The 18,148-nt window shown below is 37.9% G+C and overlaps 1 protein-coding gene across 1 annotated transcript in view; it reads right to left on the bottom strand.

The window, feature by feature from the left end:
• LOC124160823 (MYCBP-associated protein-like) overlaps positions 1 to 16,338 on the bottom strand; it is a 38,680-nt gene extending 22,342 nt beyond the window's left edge. Inside the window, exons 1-4 of the mRNA XM_046536911.1 lie at positions 16,195 to 16,338; positions 15,918 to 16,056; positions 10,769 to 10,890; positions 2,799 to 2,994 (exon numbers count right to left, since the gene is read on the bottom strand). Coding sequence (XP_046392867.1) covers positions 2,799 to 2,994; positions 10,769 to 10,890; positions 15,918 to 16,050 — 451 coding nt within the window. The 5' untranslated portion in view covers positions 16,051 to 16,056; positions 16,195 to 16,338. The remainder of the gene's footprint in view (positions 1 to 2,798; positions 2,995 to 10,768; positions 10,891 to 15,917; positions 16,057 to 16,194) is intronic.
• Positions 16,339 to 18,148: the final 1,810 nt, after the last annotated feature.

An 18,148-nucleotide genomic window follows, 5' to 3' on the forward strand; every position in this document is an offset into this window, starting at 1 on the left:
TGCCATATCTTGATGTTCCACTGTCTTTGTGGAGGCTTCTTGAGCTCCACAGTGTTTTCCAAATGTGATATCAGTAAAACATTCATTATGAATGTATGTTTGATCATACATTCCAAGAAATCAGGGGAGTAGGACATATGAATATCTTAAACTTCCATTCAGCTAATTTTGTTGAAGTTTTTTGTTGACTTGGGAGTGTGGCTGCTGTTTGACTCCTCAAGACCACAGGATAAACTCATATGACTGAGCCCTAACCAATTATACCATCTTAGTATGTTCCACGTTCTAACTCAAGTATGTATTCGGGACCTACTGAAGAACTGCAGTGTTTGTACCAGCGCTTATGCCCTGATGCAGCTGTCTACAAATTACAAACCTAAGCATATTGCTCAGCACTACGTTGTGCTGAAGTACACATTTGCCTCAAATTTATGGATTAAAATAGTGATTTGCATACCTGATGAGCCTATAATGCTCAAAAAATGTTCTATAAAATGTAAAATGGTGAAATCATAAGATAAGAAATTGGCAAAAGCTATAACTTTTAAATCATAATTTGTTAAAATGTTATCGAAAATCCCTATATAAAGGCCGAATAGTGATGTTTTCGGAGGTATGGAAAAAAAAATTAGCGATTGCGATAGTCAAAACTTTTACGATTCATGTTAATGGTAAAATGGTTTTTGAGAAGCTCTTGTGTTCTTGCGGGTTTGCCTCCGACATTTCCCCTCCACCAATAGAGGCCTCTTCAGGTCAGTGGCAAGCCCAGAACCTATTTTACTGTGATTCTATATCATTACCTAATTTTATGTTTACTATTTTAGTAAAACTGTTAGATTCCATTAGAACACTGTTGTGAGTATAATCTATGACTAGACCATATGGCCCATGTGTAAGTACCCATCCTCTGTTGTGCCTATCTTGACTTGATATGCTCCTTAAGCTGCAGGAGCCTTCTCTCTCTCATACCTCTTGCACAGTGGGCTCATTTACTAAATATTTTTCATTGTTGATGATAAATGAATTTGAAAAATGAAGAGCCATAATTTTCCTCCTCTCTAACTGTCGCCTACTTCTCACGCTATTAGCAGCAAAAATTTTCCCACCTTAACCCTTTTAATGAGATAATTCATGACGCCACTGACTCTTACCTTGTGGCTCACTGTATTTCCGTACTACTCCTCAGCCCTGAGCATCCAATGCGCATGGTGATAGTGTCCTCATTTCGTGGCATCTTGTCATAGGCACTCTAGTGAGCTATTATTTTTCCAAGGGTTGGGTCTCTTGGAACTAGATGATGAGGCAAAACTTCAATACTGCCACCAACTCTTGAAAATTGAGTGGCAACTTCAGTTATTTTTTAGTCTTTAAGTTATGGGAAAATACCTGAATGAAGAAGACTTTTTTCTGTCATTACTAGTCCTACCCTGCCATCTACTTATATCTTTTACTGATTGTGATTTTGGGTGTCAGCGAATGATCCAGAGTGGGCAAGATGAGACAGAAAATGAAGAGAGGCCGAATCGAGACTTTCTTTCTCACAGAAGAAGTATTACTGATGGTGAACTGGCTAAAGATTTATTAGAATTGTTTTATTGACATTATTTTTATCCTGTGCACCTTATCCACAATCAATACAGAATGATAATCATTGTCAACTGGTTTATCAAATTTGAATACATATTTAAGTTTTCCAAAGAAGAGTAGAGTAAAATACCCGCTCTCATTGCTTTTATTTAGCCTCTTGTTTAGTTCTTACCCTGAGTAAAGCTTGATATGCCTTCAAGAATCTAATTTACTTAAGAAGAGGAACTTATTTTATAATATCCTTGTTTAGCATGACAAAAATATGAGGAAAAATATTTTTTTTTATTCTGTGCGTATTATTATTGTATGTATTGCAAATTCAATTATGTATAATAGTTGTAGTGGAAGGGAATGATCACATGGATGATTAAAAAAGACTAATTATTCACATTTCTCTGATAATTTCATTTTTTATGTGCCATGCATTCTCATATTGTACTATAGAAAAACTAGTTACATATTTTGAGGTCGGATTAGATAGGAGAAGAAAAAAATAAATGAAAAAAATTAGAATAATTTGAACGGAGTAAAATAGGAAAGGGATAATAGGGAGAGTTCTAGGGGTAAAATGACTAGGGAAGTGTTCGTGTGTGCTTCAATGAATATTTAGTCAAATGAGGAATAATTGTGGCTCTTCTTTAATAAAAGAAAATTTTAAAAATCTGAATGGCCTCTAACCATCAAAAGAAGAACTCCAAGCATGTATTTTAACTTAAATTCAAGCAAAGACTTCCTCTTATCTAAAATATCCGCACTTGTCACTTTTTTGTTTTTCAAATGAACTTAAAAAAAAGTCTAGTTTTGCAAGCCATTTTTATGTGGCAGTTTTTAGTAGTAGAACATATTTAATTCTCTTCTGAAAAAGACCTGGTACTTTGCTCTGCAACCAAAAATGGCAATGATATGACATTTTGGGTACATATTTTCAGATATTTTTCCAAATCTTTTCTTTTTTTCCATATGGATATGGTGTCTGAGAATCGAACCATAATTCAAATGACCAACAGTTTATAGGAGCAGTCTTGATCACATATAGGCAATATGGCCATTAATGAGTGATGTTGTCATTTTAAAATCAGCAATTACCTATGTCTTGTGCCTTTGAAAGTTAGAAAGGAAATACATATTCCTATCTCAATGTGAGGCAATGAAGAAAAAAAATTATAATTATATTCATTATTAGTGAACACCGGAAAATCTTCAGTATTTACCTTTCTCCTTTAATATATTTCTTGGCGTTCCAGAGTATTCTGGATTTTTGTAATCAAACTTTTTCTTACTGCGGGATAGGGTAATCATCGGTAGTTCTGTCTCTTCCACGATCCTTGCATCTGGTTCTTCTGTTGTTCTTCTTGGTATTACCTTTTTCCGGAGACCCTCAGGTACTGACCAGAAATCAGGAGAGCCCTGGAAAATGTGATAAATTAATGACACATGGTGTTGTTGTCAGTTTACTCTTTTGCAGAAAATTCGCCATAAACTAAGAATAACTGATTGCATTGCAGAATACATACTTTCATGGTCATTTTGTCAGGTTGTCAGTCTTCATTGTATGTGGAATTTATGAGTTGCTTTTTATCTTTAAGAATAGTTTTTGATACATCGTATTATTGTAGAGATGGGTTGAATAGCAGATTTCTCGAACTCAAATATCAAATTCGAATATTAAATCATTGCTCGAATATTCGAATACCTCGAATACTAAACGATGAATGCGGGAATGTTTGACCCGGTTGCCTATGCAGCAGGAAACACAAGATTTTGGGGAGTAATTTTGATTTCCTTTAAAGGATTCGAACAGGAATTTATCTGATTAATGGAATATTTTAATTTTATGGAAACAATTGGGCATATAGTTGATTCAACTAATATGTCTTTCAAATAATCTAAGGGGACACACCACCTCGCAAAAAATGATTGCATGCCGTCTCAGCATTTACACTGCTGCGATGGATTTCTGTCTGATATATCTTTCTTATCTACCAAATGCCATTTCAGCGGCATGCCCATCGGATGCTCCGCTTCATCCAACTTCTTATTCTCAACAGGTAGCTCGCTTTACCCCCACTCCTGCTGAAAAGTGCTAGCGAACAATCTGAGGCGTTTTGCAAAATACACGCGCTTCTCCACCGATTTTTCTTCAATTATTTTCAGTCCATCTTTGGAAGTTCTCACGAGATGAGAAGATGAATTCGAATTGCTATCGGGGAGAAACCAAATATCTTGGTAAAATATCCCTTCGTCTGTGACTGTAGCAATAGAGATTTATAGCACAACTCATAAATTGTAACTTGATATATGTTTTCGGAAATAAATACCGCATTAACTTCCGAGAAGCTCTGCTGCTCATATCGAGTCTTTCCAGAATCATAAGTCTCCGTCGTATTTTGACATTTATTTCCTCGCGTAAAATGCTTAAATAAAGTCAGAAATGCGTCGCATTTTGTCTTATTCTTTTTTAATTTACGCGCACATTACTAATATTTCAATCCAAAAAAGGTGTAATATCAATTGCTGAAAGTCATCGTTAGACACCTTTTGGGCTAATAGGTGACTCATGCAGCAGTTGACCTCCAGAAACTGGGGACTTTGAAGCGAGTAGGCTGAAAAAGGTCAGTGGGTGAGAAAAGGAGGGCGCGAAACACGTTTCTATTGTTCTCGTGTAACTTGATATTTTTTTCGAAGCTAAGGTCTTTGTAATATGATCCTTGCGCGAGCTGGGACCTTTTTTTATTTCAGAGAAGAGGAAAGCCTCAGAGGGGGGGCTAGTGCTGAATGGAGGGGGATAGCGGATCTTGGGAAATGGGCTAATGTAACTATCCCACGATACTCATGCAGCAGTTGACCTCCAGAAATGTGGAACTTCGAAGCAGGTAGGCAGAAAAAGGTCAGTGGGGGTGAAAGAGGGAAGGGCGAAACACGATTCTATTACTCTCCTGTAACTTGATATTTTCTTTTGAAGCTTTTCATTTATGGTCTTTGTAATACGAACTGCCCGAGCTGTCACCTTTTCACCTCTTGTTTGATTTCGGAGAGGAGGAAAGCGTCTGAGGCCGAGGGCTGATGGATGGATGGTGTAGCAGATTTTGGGAATTGTGCTATGTAGTTACTATCCCACGGCACTGAGGTTCTCCTGGTGGGGAAAACCAGGGATTTGCGGATTTTTTCACCCAATCACTTTCGGTTCCCCGCATCGAACTCTTTTCACCGCTCTTATCTGCGAATACTAGTTCGTCAACTTGCCTATAACAGCGCTGCATGCTCTAAACAACTAGAGTTCTTTACAATTTTCCGAGTCAACTACCAACGACAGTGTACGGCACGAAATTCAAAGTATTAGAGAGCGTACCTCTAGCATAATTATTTGAGACCTCGAATATCAAATACTTTCTAGTATTCGAAGTATTCGAGTATTCGCGGATACTATTCGCACATCTCTTCTATGCATATAAGAGAGGATGTCTGTTTTGTCTTTATGCGATACTAATCGATACGGCTGCACGGTGTGCGACCAAAGTTAGCACATAGGTGCATCTCATGCTTCCAAATCACCGTCAAAAGTGCTACTTCCGGTTGCTTTCGACTCGTCCTTTGCGTCGTTTTCCCATTACTGTTTGTCACGTTGCGTCATAAAACTTCTGTGGTTAGTTATCCTGCATGGTAGGCACACCTTTTGACGCACTCAACGGGGAAACATAAGTCAAAGGATACTATACTTATCTATTAATCCTCTTTATGTTATCCTTCTTCCTGGGGTACAGGCGAGAAATGCGGAGGGTAATTTAATAAAATGCAGTAACTACAAAAAAACAATGCACAGCTATGTTATTACATATCCATGTGCGTTTTTTTTAATTGATGAGGTTAAACTGGTTAATATTGACAAAATATTTTTCCTTACTGAAATCAGTTATAACAAATATCGGACCACCACACTAAAAGGGTTAATCCTCTTGGTTCTATCCTTTTTGCTGGGGAATGCATTCACGCGAAGTTTTTGGTCTACTCATGCAGTGGTGCAGTGAGGGGGGTTTTGGGGGATAAAACCCCCCAGAGCTCAGATAAATTTTTAAGTTTAATTCATTATACTTAATAGGGTAGTTTCCTTCATCAAAGAAAACGAAAGGCATTGATTACGATTCGTTACCCACCATTAGTGTATTCATAATACACAAATTATTTGGTTTTTGAAATACCGGTTTAGACGAATGGCAAGGGTCAAATTTTATCCTCATTTGAAAAAGGCCAGATTGGCGCCCATGTGATTCCACTCCGCATGACGTCACAGGGACCTAGTTTCTACACGAGAGGATAGGAGTTATACATCGTCTGAGGTTACTAATGCATGCATGAGGCACAGAGCTCAGGGAAACATGTCTTAATAATCACCTATTAAAACTGGCTAAGTTCGGAAAGTTTTCTTCGTTTGATAAGGTATTAATAAACCTTTTTTAAGCCAAGCGCTACCATCCAGCAAGGTACTCAGCTATCCGCTAGCATCCTGCGACGTATCAGCGCTAAGCCTCGCCTCAAGGTCACCTCACCGGGCGGGGGGGGAACCAGAAATACGACATACGGAGATATTTCCCGGCATTCATACTTAAGCTTCGCGTTTTCGCGCGCTTGAAATTTTTCACTTTTCATTTAATCGCGAAAAATAGATGTTGTCATTTAAAAATCCAAAAGCGTGAAATACGTACTCCAGGAGTAATATTCTTTCGATTGAAGGAATAAAAAAATAATAGGAAACCACCCTATTGGATTGATATTACTAATAGAATAGTGTAAGCATTAATAAAATATCCCTCAGAAAGCCGTAAAACTCACCATTTTGAACCATTTATCTTAAAATTCCACAATTTATTAATCTCTCACATACCTCTAATCCTGGTCAGTATTCCATGCCTCCACACACCCAGGTATTAGTTACACCTAAACCCTCCCCCTCCTCCCCAGCCTTAATTCTTAGCTGCGCTAAGCATAACGATTAATGTTGTGGAGCAGGATAAAAGCTGATCTAGTGCTCGATATCTGAAGATTATTTATTCTATTGTTTGCAGTACAGCATACCTAAAAATCCTGCTATTTGACCTTGAATTCTAAATTTCAAGTTTCTCACTTCTCTGGGTACTACCCTCCCCGTGCAAGGCCACGTGGCCTGCTAATTTTTTTATGTAATATAAGTTTAATAAGTATAAATAACTTTGCGAGCATCCACTGGTGAGCAGTCTTGTTGGGATACTCCTGAGTCGCTGCTGTACCAAATGTTGTCTACTATATGAATATATTTTTTGAAAATTTCTCTCAGACCCATCTTTATTAGCTTGCATTTTTTTTGATTTGGCAGTTTTCATTTTTTAGTTGTTTTAATTGATGTGTCAACGACTTGATTGCATCAAGTAAAAGATTTCGTGTTTTATAAAATATCCCTATTTACCACTTTTTTTCATTTTTCATATCATCTTAAAACGAATCTAGTTTTGAAACTATTTGTTGCACACTATTTTATGATGCAGTTCAGAGGAAGAATATTTACTCTCTTTCAAGTAAGACCTGGTGTTTTACTGTGTGACCAAAAATGGCATTTTTGCAAATATATTTTCAGGTATTCTTCCTTATTTTTCCTTTTTATTTTCCATGCATTGACGGTTTTGTTATTTCGACCATCGTTTGATGGATTTTAGTGTTGAAATGCATTGGAACAATATCATTAAGTGTATTTCAAAATTTTTCTATTTATTCATTTTCTTTTATTGTTAAAAATTTCCACTTAGCTTAGCCAGGGATGTTCAACTTTAAATCCAATCGAGGTATTCATTTTTTTATACATCAATTGGCAAAAATTTTGTTAGCATCTTAGGACATGTATCTTACATCTGCATAATACTTAGTGAGTCCCTATACACTGTTTTGCAGTGTAGTAGAGTGTGAGTATTTCTGCCTATCATGCTCCAAGCTACATGAAGTTGCTACCACAGTGATATGTTTGGGTTGGCCAAAAAAACAATTTTTGAACATGTCGAACATCCCAAACATTGCCTAATGTACAGGGGAGAACCACTGGTTTCCCAGGTTTCCTCTACATACACATGGGCTATGAGCTAGTATAATAGCTTGCGGTGATAAATTTCTCCATTCCTAATAAAAGTCTTAAATGTGAGTGCATTAAAAATTGATCAGTATAGCTTTTACCTCACCTCAACCACAAGATGCCTGTAGTTGAAAAAAAAATCCTCACAACTGAGTCACAGTTTGTTGTTATCAGAGATGGGCAGTATCGAAAATACATACTTGTATTTGAAAAACGTATTTTCGATACTTTTGTAGTTTGTAATTTGTATCGGAAATACATTTTTTGAGAGTATTTTGCATTTTGTAACGAAAATACAGCTAAATAGTTGTTTGTATTTTTAAAATACATTCAAAGTCAAAATACATGTTTTTTGTGCATAAGTAGAAAGAGCATGCGACAAGATGGCAGGGATCCCGAATGAGTCAGTATTAGCCTGCCATCTATGGGACAATAAATTGCCCCTTAATTTACTTCTGTAACACCCGTAGGCCCTTGTATACTTGCAAAATGTAGTCGCGAGTGGAGTATTTTGCGAAACGAAGTTGTGCATTGAGTAATTTGTGGAGGGTAGTTGTAGAATCTGATGCCGTTCCCAAAGGAGCAGGAGACATTTTTCTCCATTTTATTCAAGACATTTCACCATGGATAATGGTCAAATTGCCAGTTTCCTATAGATATGTTGCAAGAATGTTTGAGCCTCTCATTCTAAAAATAGTTCATATTTGAATTTATTTTAATTTTTTATTAGGTAAGAATTTCGGTGAAGGCATGTATTTCTTATTTTAATAGAGTATTTTGAAATTACATTTGTATTTAGTATTGAAAATACAATTTTTAGAAGTAATTTTTTATTTTGTATTTGAAATACAGATTTTAAAAGTAATTTGTATTTTGTATCTATAATACATTTGACATGTATTTTGCCCATCTCTGGTTGTTATTGTCTTTCACGTTCATTATATTAGCATATTTTATCTTAAGAATAAAGTCTCTTGTTAGAGAAATGCCCTTTTATGCAATGAAATAGGCATTATTACAGCGTTTCATTATGTTATTAACCTTGGATGACCTTATCTTTCATCATGAGGTCACTTTCCAAGATCTTGTAACAGAAGGCTTGATGGGATGATTGAAATATTACTTGCCAAAAGTTGTTTAAGAAGGAGAAATCTTTTTTCTGTGATTTTTTTCTAATGGAACAACATAAAAAAAATCATACTCACTTGCAACTTTCAAAGGAGTTCTTTTTACCACCTTATAGATACATACACATTTATGACAGGGATTGTTACCCACCAAGCATACACCTTTCCAGAAATGTAGTGAGGGGGCGGGGACTTCCTTCCCTCCCCCCACCCCCCCCACCCCCCCCTCAAAGTACATTAATATTTTTTGTGGTCCCTTGTGGCAACTGAACGCGATACATCTGCCAAGGAGGCCACTAGTCCTGGGGCACTTATGCTCTGAATCTCCATTTCTTTGATGCAGTTACATTTCATATTGTCACCAATCCATTTTGGAGATATATGTCGATGATTCTAATCCTCATCAAGTCATCAATCCTTAAATTGGTGTGTTGCAGCTCTGCACTCAATCCACTTATCTGCTAATCTTGTTTCACCTACATAAATCTTCTGCTCTACATCCTTCTCAAAGTATATTATCCATGGCTACCTCAGCCTTTCTTCCCTTATGCTATCCTTCAACGATAATTTTCATTCGAGCATCATGTCTCATGATGTAGCTGTTAAAATTGCGCTGTCTTCAACCCAATATTTTCAAAAGACTTCTCTTCTTTCCTAATCTTTGTAGAACTTTTGCATTTTGCCCACAGTTTGATCTTCGTCGATCTTCTATAACACCACGTTTGGAAAGCTTCCAACTTTGATTTCACCTCTGCTGTCATCTGCCCTGCCTCACTGCCATAAAGAAGTATGCTCCAACTCTAAAGCTGACAATTTTGTGAAAAATTAGATGTATTTCAGATACAAATGCCTGCTGAAACCAATCCATAATCATTACCTCCATTTAAAAATCTAACAAGAACTATAAACTAGCAATATATTAACCAAATTAATGTTGTATATAATGAAAGATATGGTTTTCTGATGCATGTGAATTGACAACAATGTGGACAATCTCCCATGTAACCAAGCTCCTCCTCGAAGTAAATTTCTATCTGAGTGCCTACACTATTCATTCTGCTACAGTTGATTATGGACCCAGAGTTAAATGATTCACAAACTATAAACATGTTTTGAACTGCTAGTTCTACTAATCACATTATTTGATAATCAGAGTAACTATAAACCAGGTACTCATAGTGATTTTTGAGACAAGGCTTTAAAAGACTGTGTTTATTCTTGTGGTCTTTTATCATTTGCTGTAAGAATGATGGCTTGAAGTCTCCCTTCATGAAGCTTCCTCTTTTTGAACTCTTCATCCAATCTACTGTACAATGCAGATTCTCTCGAAATGTCCTTTTCACTGTCTGAAAATACATATTTCATCCTGTGATTTATTTAAAAGTTGAATGGTAACATTTAAATGTTGGTAGGATAGTGGTGCCCCAACTAGTTGTTGTGGTAGATTTGTAATGCTAACATATTTATCGTGTCAACATTAAATTTACCTGGATGATCTTCTATTTGCATTCTATAGCTGGTGGTCAAGCCTGCATCATTAGGATCCCAATGCTGAGGGTAGGGCATATAGGAAATCAAGGGGACTATATAGAGGAGGCCCCATTCTATCCCTTACGAGGTCGACTTCTGCTGTATCTTTGTCTGCAATCCAATCAGTTTTCAAAAATGTATGTAATGCTACAATAAGTGCATTGTGATCGACTTTTTTTCAGTAAATTGCAGTGTTCACAATTGATAGGAATAGTATTGAATTATTATGAATGTGATAGAGCAGATCATGATGAGTCTAAAGTTCGGTGGATAGCCAGTAAAACTCAGATCCTTCTGTCTATCAGCAAAGTGAATCTGATCTTTTGTATCCAAGATCTTTCAACCTAGGTAATAACGCGGAGAATACCCAGGGAAGATAAATTCATGTACTAAACACTGCAGGAAATTATGTGAATCCAAATTGAATACTTACCCTATATTTGTCGATTTTAACGGGCTTTTCTGCTCTCTCCAAAACTTGTTTCTGGAGTGTCTTCCTATGGCTAAACTCAGACACATTCATCAATAGGTTTCTCTGGCCAACCCCTAGCTTATCTGTAAAGGCATATTCATTGTTTATTTATGAATGAAATTAAATTACAATTTATATTAACTTCAGTGATTCCTCAGTTAGGAACATTGGTGATTCCTGGGCATGTTTTGTGCTAGTTCATTTGAGGATCAGTCTCATTTTCAATATAACTTAATCACTGATTCAACCCTAAGTTTGGTTGATTTGGATCTTCAATATAATGTGTTCAAATGCGTTCTGAGCAATTATTTTATGTCTCTAACATTTAATTCCGTGGCATGTGTCGCTTTATAGATGTTAATATTCCAAAGGTCGAAAAAATGTCAAATATTTTTATTACGCACCCATTCCAAATTATGCATATTAAATGTGGATAGCTTTTTTCAAAACCTTCATGTATATGGTGTATGTATATCAGAGTTCAGTATATCATCCTCCAGTGAAAAATAAATAACATATTTTAGAAATTATTGTAATAATGTAATTTCATCTGAATAAAGATTCTTCACACTATGTTTTAAAATCTTGAAATTATAGTTGGGTCAGAAATGAAATTTAAGGCCCTTTAAGAGGATGCATCCCTCCCATTCAACCAGTCTTTTTGGCAAATTATATCTTGATTAAATCACATAGCACCATTTTGGAAATTTCAAGTTATACAGGGTGTTCGAAAAAAAATTTCTAATACTTTGAGATGTAGTAATATGTACTCAACAAAACAAGAGAAAAAAAGTCCATTATACCTTTGTCCAGAAACGCATACTTTCTGAGTTATGCACACTTGTTAAATGCAACTGAAGATTCTCTGTCCGGAAACGTATACTTTCTGCTACCTGCTGAACACTTGATCTTTAGAAACGTTCAACTTGATGTCCCTTCATAGGAGGTGCTTTATGTGACGTCTCACAGTGGGCTAGAATCGAAAAAAGCTGGCCAAAGTCGCTAGAGTCTAAATTATTAGTAAATGAACGAAACTTTTTACAAATTGTGTATTGTAAACGTCCAATTGAACTTATTTAGGATTATGTAGGCACAATGTTGTTTAGAAGGGCGATAACAATGAAAACAGACGAATGTGATGCGGGAAGCAAACTCTACAGGGGCACGCCTACCTTCTGCTCAGGAAATATCAAGGGAAAAATAGAATTTTTTCTACTGTTAACAACGTTAAAGCTATCAAATAGTTGTGCATAAGGTATATTTTGAGTCAAAACCAAACTTTTCTGGTATGTTTTAGCCGATTTTTTTCTTATCTTCTAATGTTCTAATCCTTGTGTCGGGCTTTCAATGCCTCTTCGGAAAGCTGCCCAATAGGAAGAATGTCATATTTCACGATTCCCGCTCCATGTATTAAAACCTTGTGAATAGTTCCCTCTCTATTTGCCAAGACGACACTACGTAAATCTTGACTAGTCACTGTCGTGGTATCCATAATTGAGCAACTACTCTGTGAACGTCCTTCGGCAATTCGACAAGGAATACTGAAGGGAGACTGACTCGGCTAGAAATGAGCGAGCCAGTCGCATAAACGGCTTAATTTGGGAAAATTCAATTTCTAGATTGGAAACATTTGCACGTGTTCAAAGTAAAAGAACGAATCTGGGTACACAAATGGGCAGCCGCCGAGTGAAAAGGGCTGGGAGAGCGCGCGAACCGTTAGGTTTATTACCGTCCGCACGCGGCCTCCGCGCGAAGACCTAAGGGTAAAATCGTCAGAAAAGGGTACATACCATAAAGACACCGCAAATAATAAGTAGTTGAGTGCAACGCAACATAAGTGTAAACTAGTGGCAGAAGCCATAATAATTTATAATTTTAATATTGAAGAAATATTAGCTAATGCCTTCACTGTCAAAAACTTAAACCAAAAAGGCAATAAAAGATATCAGGTAATCAGTTCCATCGACATCCGAACTATCATCATTCTTACATGGGTAGCAAAAAACAAATTGCGGACTCCAAATAGGAATGATTTTAAAATTTTTGCTTAACTTCAAACTGCTTCTTGCCACAATGGAAAGTAAAATCTTTCTCGATGGATGCGGAGTTGAAGTCACAACGAAACGGAGGCGGGTGCAAGGAGGCTTTGGTTCCCAGGTACAAGTAGGTAACTATATCCTCCTTTGAAGCGCTTTTGACGCTGAACAGATCAATCCAGTTTTATAGTGGATGTTCACTCGACGCTCTCTCTAGGACAACTGATGGATGTGGTACGCAAAAACATTCGAAAAACCTCTAGGGGCACTAACTAAGATTTCCATTTGTCGGAGCAAGTGGCGGTAAGGGTGGGCACAAAGAGACAAAAAAGTGTAAAAAGCATAACTTGGGATAACTACCGATGAATTGGGGGAAGTAGAAAAAAGTCATTACTGTTAAGGTTGTAAAACCAGCATTGTCGGGCCAGTAAGTACGGAGGGTCGCAAACCCTCAACCAGTCGGCGCGGGCGCCTGTCGCTGCACGTGTATGACCTTCCTAAACCCCTCGACCGCAGCGTGCCCATGATGCTTGAGGGAAATCCGCAATTCTGAGAAAATCCTCACAAAGATATTTTATCCCACAACTCTGCTGAGAAACCTTCCAATGGCCTAATCGTAGAAATGCCAGTCACCAATATAGCAAGAAATTGTTATTTGCGACAAGATGTTCGTTGAATTTAGCCATTTACAGTATAATGTGCAAAAACAAGATGAAAATTATTCGTAAAATATGTATTCAAGTGACCAATGGCATTGGACTTTTAGTACTCCGTAGTCTCCTTACACGAATATCATATCCTTTCTTCCCTCAGTCCCGCCGCCGCGGCGCGCCGCGTCGTGGCAGCCACAGTGGACCGTGCGGCCGGGGTGGATTCACATAAATATGGTTGCTAAAATTAGGATCGCAAGTTATCGCAAAAACTGCATTCTGGACATTGTTCTATATGCTTTTGTCTATCTCACAGTGCAAATAACTCCGTGTAGCCAGATGTAGATATAAACGATAATTACCGTTAAACATAAAATTCAATGAAAAATCAAATCAGTTTTTGAAAAATTATTAAAATATGAATTAACTAGTAAAATGAAACAAAAACTGTCTCCATTCATTTTATGAAGACCAATTTTATGGATAAAAATACTTTGAAACCAACATTTTTAATAACGACTCTGTAATGAAGCCACAAATTTAGCTATTTTCAACGGAAAAAATTTGGTCGCTAAAATCACTCCTACATGCTCTACTTTGAACAGCTGTAAAAATTATATTAACGTATTCCATACTCTGTATGGTATCCTATCTTATAGAGTACATGCTTAATAATGGGTATTAACTGTTTTTGGTTGATTTGCGCTAACTTCATTTTTCGACTTTTGGCCAGCTTTTTTGGATTTTGGCCCACTGTGCGTCTGTCCATGGCAATCCATCTCTCTGCCCATCAGAGTAACAAATCACGTACTCTTTGAAATACTCCCAATTCTTGATGTAAATTCTGGCATGCTTTAAACAAGCAGTCCAACAATTTGTGGGCATTGTTGACTGGGGTGCCAGAGACTATTTCCTTAAACTGCCCCCCAAGGCAAAAATCTAGGGGATAGAGTTCTGGGGATCGGGGGGGGGGGGGGGCATGGTGTGAGGGCCTTCTCGGCCAATCCAGCGGTCGTCATATGTCAGTGTCAAGATGTTCAGGCACATTGCAAAGGAAATGTGCTGGTGCGCCATCATTCAGTTTGGAAGGGAAGGATGGGCAAAATGCTGAACACAGTTTAATTGATATGAAATGACTTCACAACAGTTTAATTGATACTTTGTTCAGACTGTTACCAAAGTGCGAGTTCTTCTATGCAGCACCGTGTCACATCGGCCAACTCGTAAGGCGCCAAATTGAAAATTTCATGCACACTTGAATTTTTCGAATGTTCTTATCTCTGAGAATTCGTGAGTCGAATGTTCATAAGTAGAAATAACCTAAAACTCTTTCTCAATCTTTGCATGCGACTTATTTTTCATTGAGTTAAAAGTAAAGGTTGCTCAGAAATATTTTGCGCCCCCCCACCCTCGAGTTTTTCTGTATCCGTTGTTGTAGGCAGTCTGCGTGGGAGGGTACGATTAAGTCCTCTGAATTTTCTCTTTCTCCTGCATATGTTATCTCCGTTAAAATTCTGTTGCAAAAACACTACTCTCCAATGAAGATGGAAAACACTCTTGACCCTGGGCGAACCACCGTAAGCATCCATGTTGCAACGAGCGGTAACCGAAGGCGGTCATATGTGGCCTTGAAGGCAGTATGATGTCAGCGCTACCATGTGGCCATTTTGGAAAACTATTAAAATGCAAGGGTTCTTGCAACAAAAATGAAAAAGAGACTTCGTTGATTTCCACAAATTTATTTCGTCCGTAAGACATGTTTCGAACCATAGAGGTCATTATCAAGGACAGTTATTGTAACAGTGACGTCAAAACTTTGCGGAAGCCTATTATGCTAATCTACGCTTCTCCGTGATTGTAATCTAATAGATTGTCTAAATCTAATGTCTTGTCTATGGAAAAAAAGTCGAAGTAGCGATGCTTACAACTTCAGAATAATAGTTAAAAATGGAATTAATAGCATTCTTTACTCGCTCTTGAGTTACTTCAGCATATTTGCGTACCTAAGCTTCCAATATGCAAACACCAATCGAAATCTCCGGCGCATTGCCGCCTCTATACAGATAAAATTCAATTCATCGAATTATAATTTTTCTTAGACGACGCAGCGAGCTAGCGACCTGACGTCATCAACTCTCGAATACGGGATCTGATCGGCTCGATAGCCTCGGCGTCTACGCCACGCCGAGCTGTGAAAACACCCAGTCACAGGGTAGGGATATATCTATATATCTACTCTGTGACCCATTGGTCCATGGTCATGACCCATCCCTTGTATTCACCCATGTGCGAAAATAGGTTCGTTTGTTATGTACCTTGCACTTTCTTATACATTTTTGTGTGTGAGTAGTTGTCCGTTGCTTTTTTATGAATTTATTTTAATTGCTATTCTTGAACGTTTGCCCTGTATAAGTAGGGACTTACCTGACAAACGGCTCTGAATATCTTTTCTGTCTTCCATCCATCTTTCCCAATTTTCGAGTGCCTTCACTTCATTTATACGTGTTCCTTGTTTCTCTATTTTTTTTCTTCGGCGGCATTTCTTTGCTGATGCCATTTATTCCTGTGGGAGCCAATGAAAGAAAGAGGAAGATACTTATTTAATCAAAATCATGGAGAGGTAGTCTAGGGCGCTCTGTTGGGTTCCATTCTGTTCTATTGAAAAGATAAAAGTTTTGAATTAATGTTGTTTTTCTCTTACGCGTTGTGTTGTCAGGTTCTTGATTTAAAATCCTCTCAGAAGAACACAAATATTTGATGTAAGGTATTCTTTAATACGTATATTTTATTGTTGACACGCTTTCAAGTGATTATGCGCAGATGAAATAACAAGTATAAACCCCTTAGTAACTTATAAATGTTTACCTTCTTTTTGTTCCGAATCGAAAACAAGGGCGGTAAGCGCTACCATGGTGATATTTTGTGATCCTTTCGATTTCTCGTAGGCATCTAATATCCAATACTACCATAGATAACTTTATTATTTATGTCTTTTATAGTTTGGTCTATGTAGGTGTTGGTTTCCGAAATGTGCCGAATTTTTCGAGTAAGTTAAACTTAGGGAACAGGCATGGCCTCCTTAAATAAGACAGGCGGTAGTCGTTAATATTATTACATTTTGAGAAAATTTCGGATCCGCGACCGAATTCTCATCTAATTCCACTACTATTTTAGTGAAGAGAATTTCCTAAGGGGAAGCACGGCGGGTCATCGCCTCAATCGCAAAAAAAATTCGAGGGGTTTGGGAAGGTTAGGCTGAAGCCCCGAAAGCCTTGCTTGGCCAGGTCTACTCGTGGTTGGGGTAAGATCATGGGTGCCGTTCGCTTAATTCATTGTACTATTCGCCAAAGAGCACGATTTTCCAAAGTTGATCTTTATTCGAAAGATACGATGCGGGTTTTGAGTCTCCGATGGATAATTTGTATTAATTTCACTCTACTTTTTCGCTCCAGCTTCGAAGTCCCATTAAATATAGTCATAACACGTTCCACTGCCTAGTGCTTTAGTTGAAAGAAATTTATTCTTGAAGTAAGCCGTCTATACTGATCAACTTAAGGGATCGGAAACAAAGGAATGGGGGCCAAGAAGTTAAGTTTGAGGTTGGAATATACGTACCAACCTCCTTGGTCTTAGCGCAAAATGTAGCGAAATTGGACTACAAAAAAAAAGAACACGCATAAAGGCGCTAGCTCGCTCATATAGCAGATCTGCCTGAGGAATACGGTTGAGACCAATGCTAATTTTTTCCCTGGACTAATTTCGTGGATGAGTGAGGTGGCATGTATGCATTATTTTGCTTTCAAATCAAATTTTGTTCTATTATGCGATTTGAATTACGTCTAGGCTTTCCTGCCCACCAATCCCTTGAACCAGTACGTGTGTGCCTGTTTCTTGGATTTAAAAAGAGCATTTGATAGAGGGAACTTGGTGAAGTTAATGGATATACTAAAAAAATAGGCGTAGGTTGGAGGGATAGACAACTGATTCGTAATCTGTATGTGACCCAGACTGCGTAAGTGAGGGTAGCGGACGGAGAATCTGGGTGGGCAAGCATTGGACGAGGGGTGAGGCAAGGCTGTCCTCTATCGCCGCTGCTCTTTAACGTGTACGCTGAAGAGATGGTAAGGGAAGCGTGGGATGAGTTAGAAGCAGGAATAAAAGTGGGAGGAATGATGTTCAAATCAGTGAGATTCGCGGATGATCAGGCGTTGATTAGCCAGTAAGCGAGGGGGCTTCAGGATGTAGTGGATGCGTTAGAGGAGCGTTGCAAGGAGTATGGGATGAGGATTAATCACAAGAAGACCAAGGTCATGCGGTTTTGTAAAGCATCGCGAGCGAGGAATGTGAGACTCAAAATAAAAGTAGGTGGGGGAAAACTTGAGCAGGTAGAGGAATCCTACTGTTCAGGTAGCACATTAGAGGAAAACGGATACAGTAGTAAGGACATTAGGAAGAGAATTGCATTAGCCAAGGAAGCGTTCTTGAACAGGATGGAGTTTCTGAGAGGATCGTTATGTAAGAGTTTAAAGAAAAGGTTAGTGAAGAGTTTGATTTGGAGTGTAGCGCTCTACGGTGCGGAAACGTGGACATTGAGGAAAGAAGACGAGAGAAGATTGGAGGAATTCGAGATGTGGGTATGGAGAAGAATGGAGAAG

Source organism: Ischnura elegans, chromosome 6 (assembly GCF_921293095.1).
Source record: "Ischnura elegans chromosome 6, ioIscEleg1.1, whole genome shotgun sequence".
Lineage (NCBI taxonomy): Eukaryota > Metazoa > Arthropoda > Insecta > Odonata > Coenagrionidae > Ischnura > Ischnura elegans.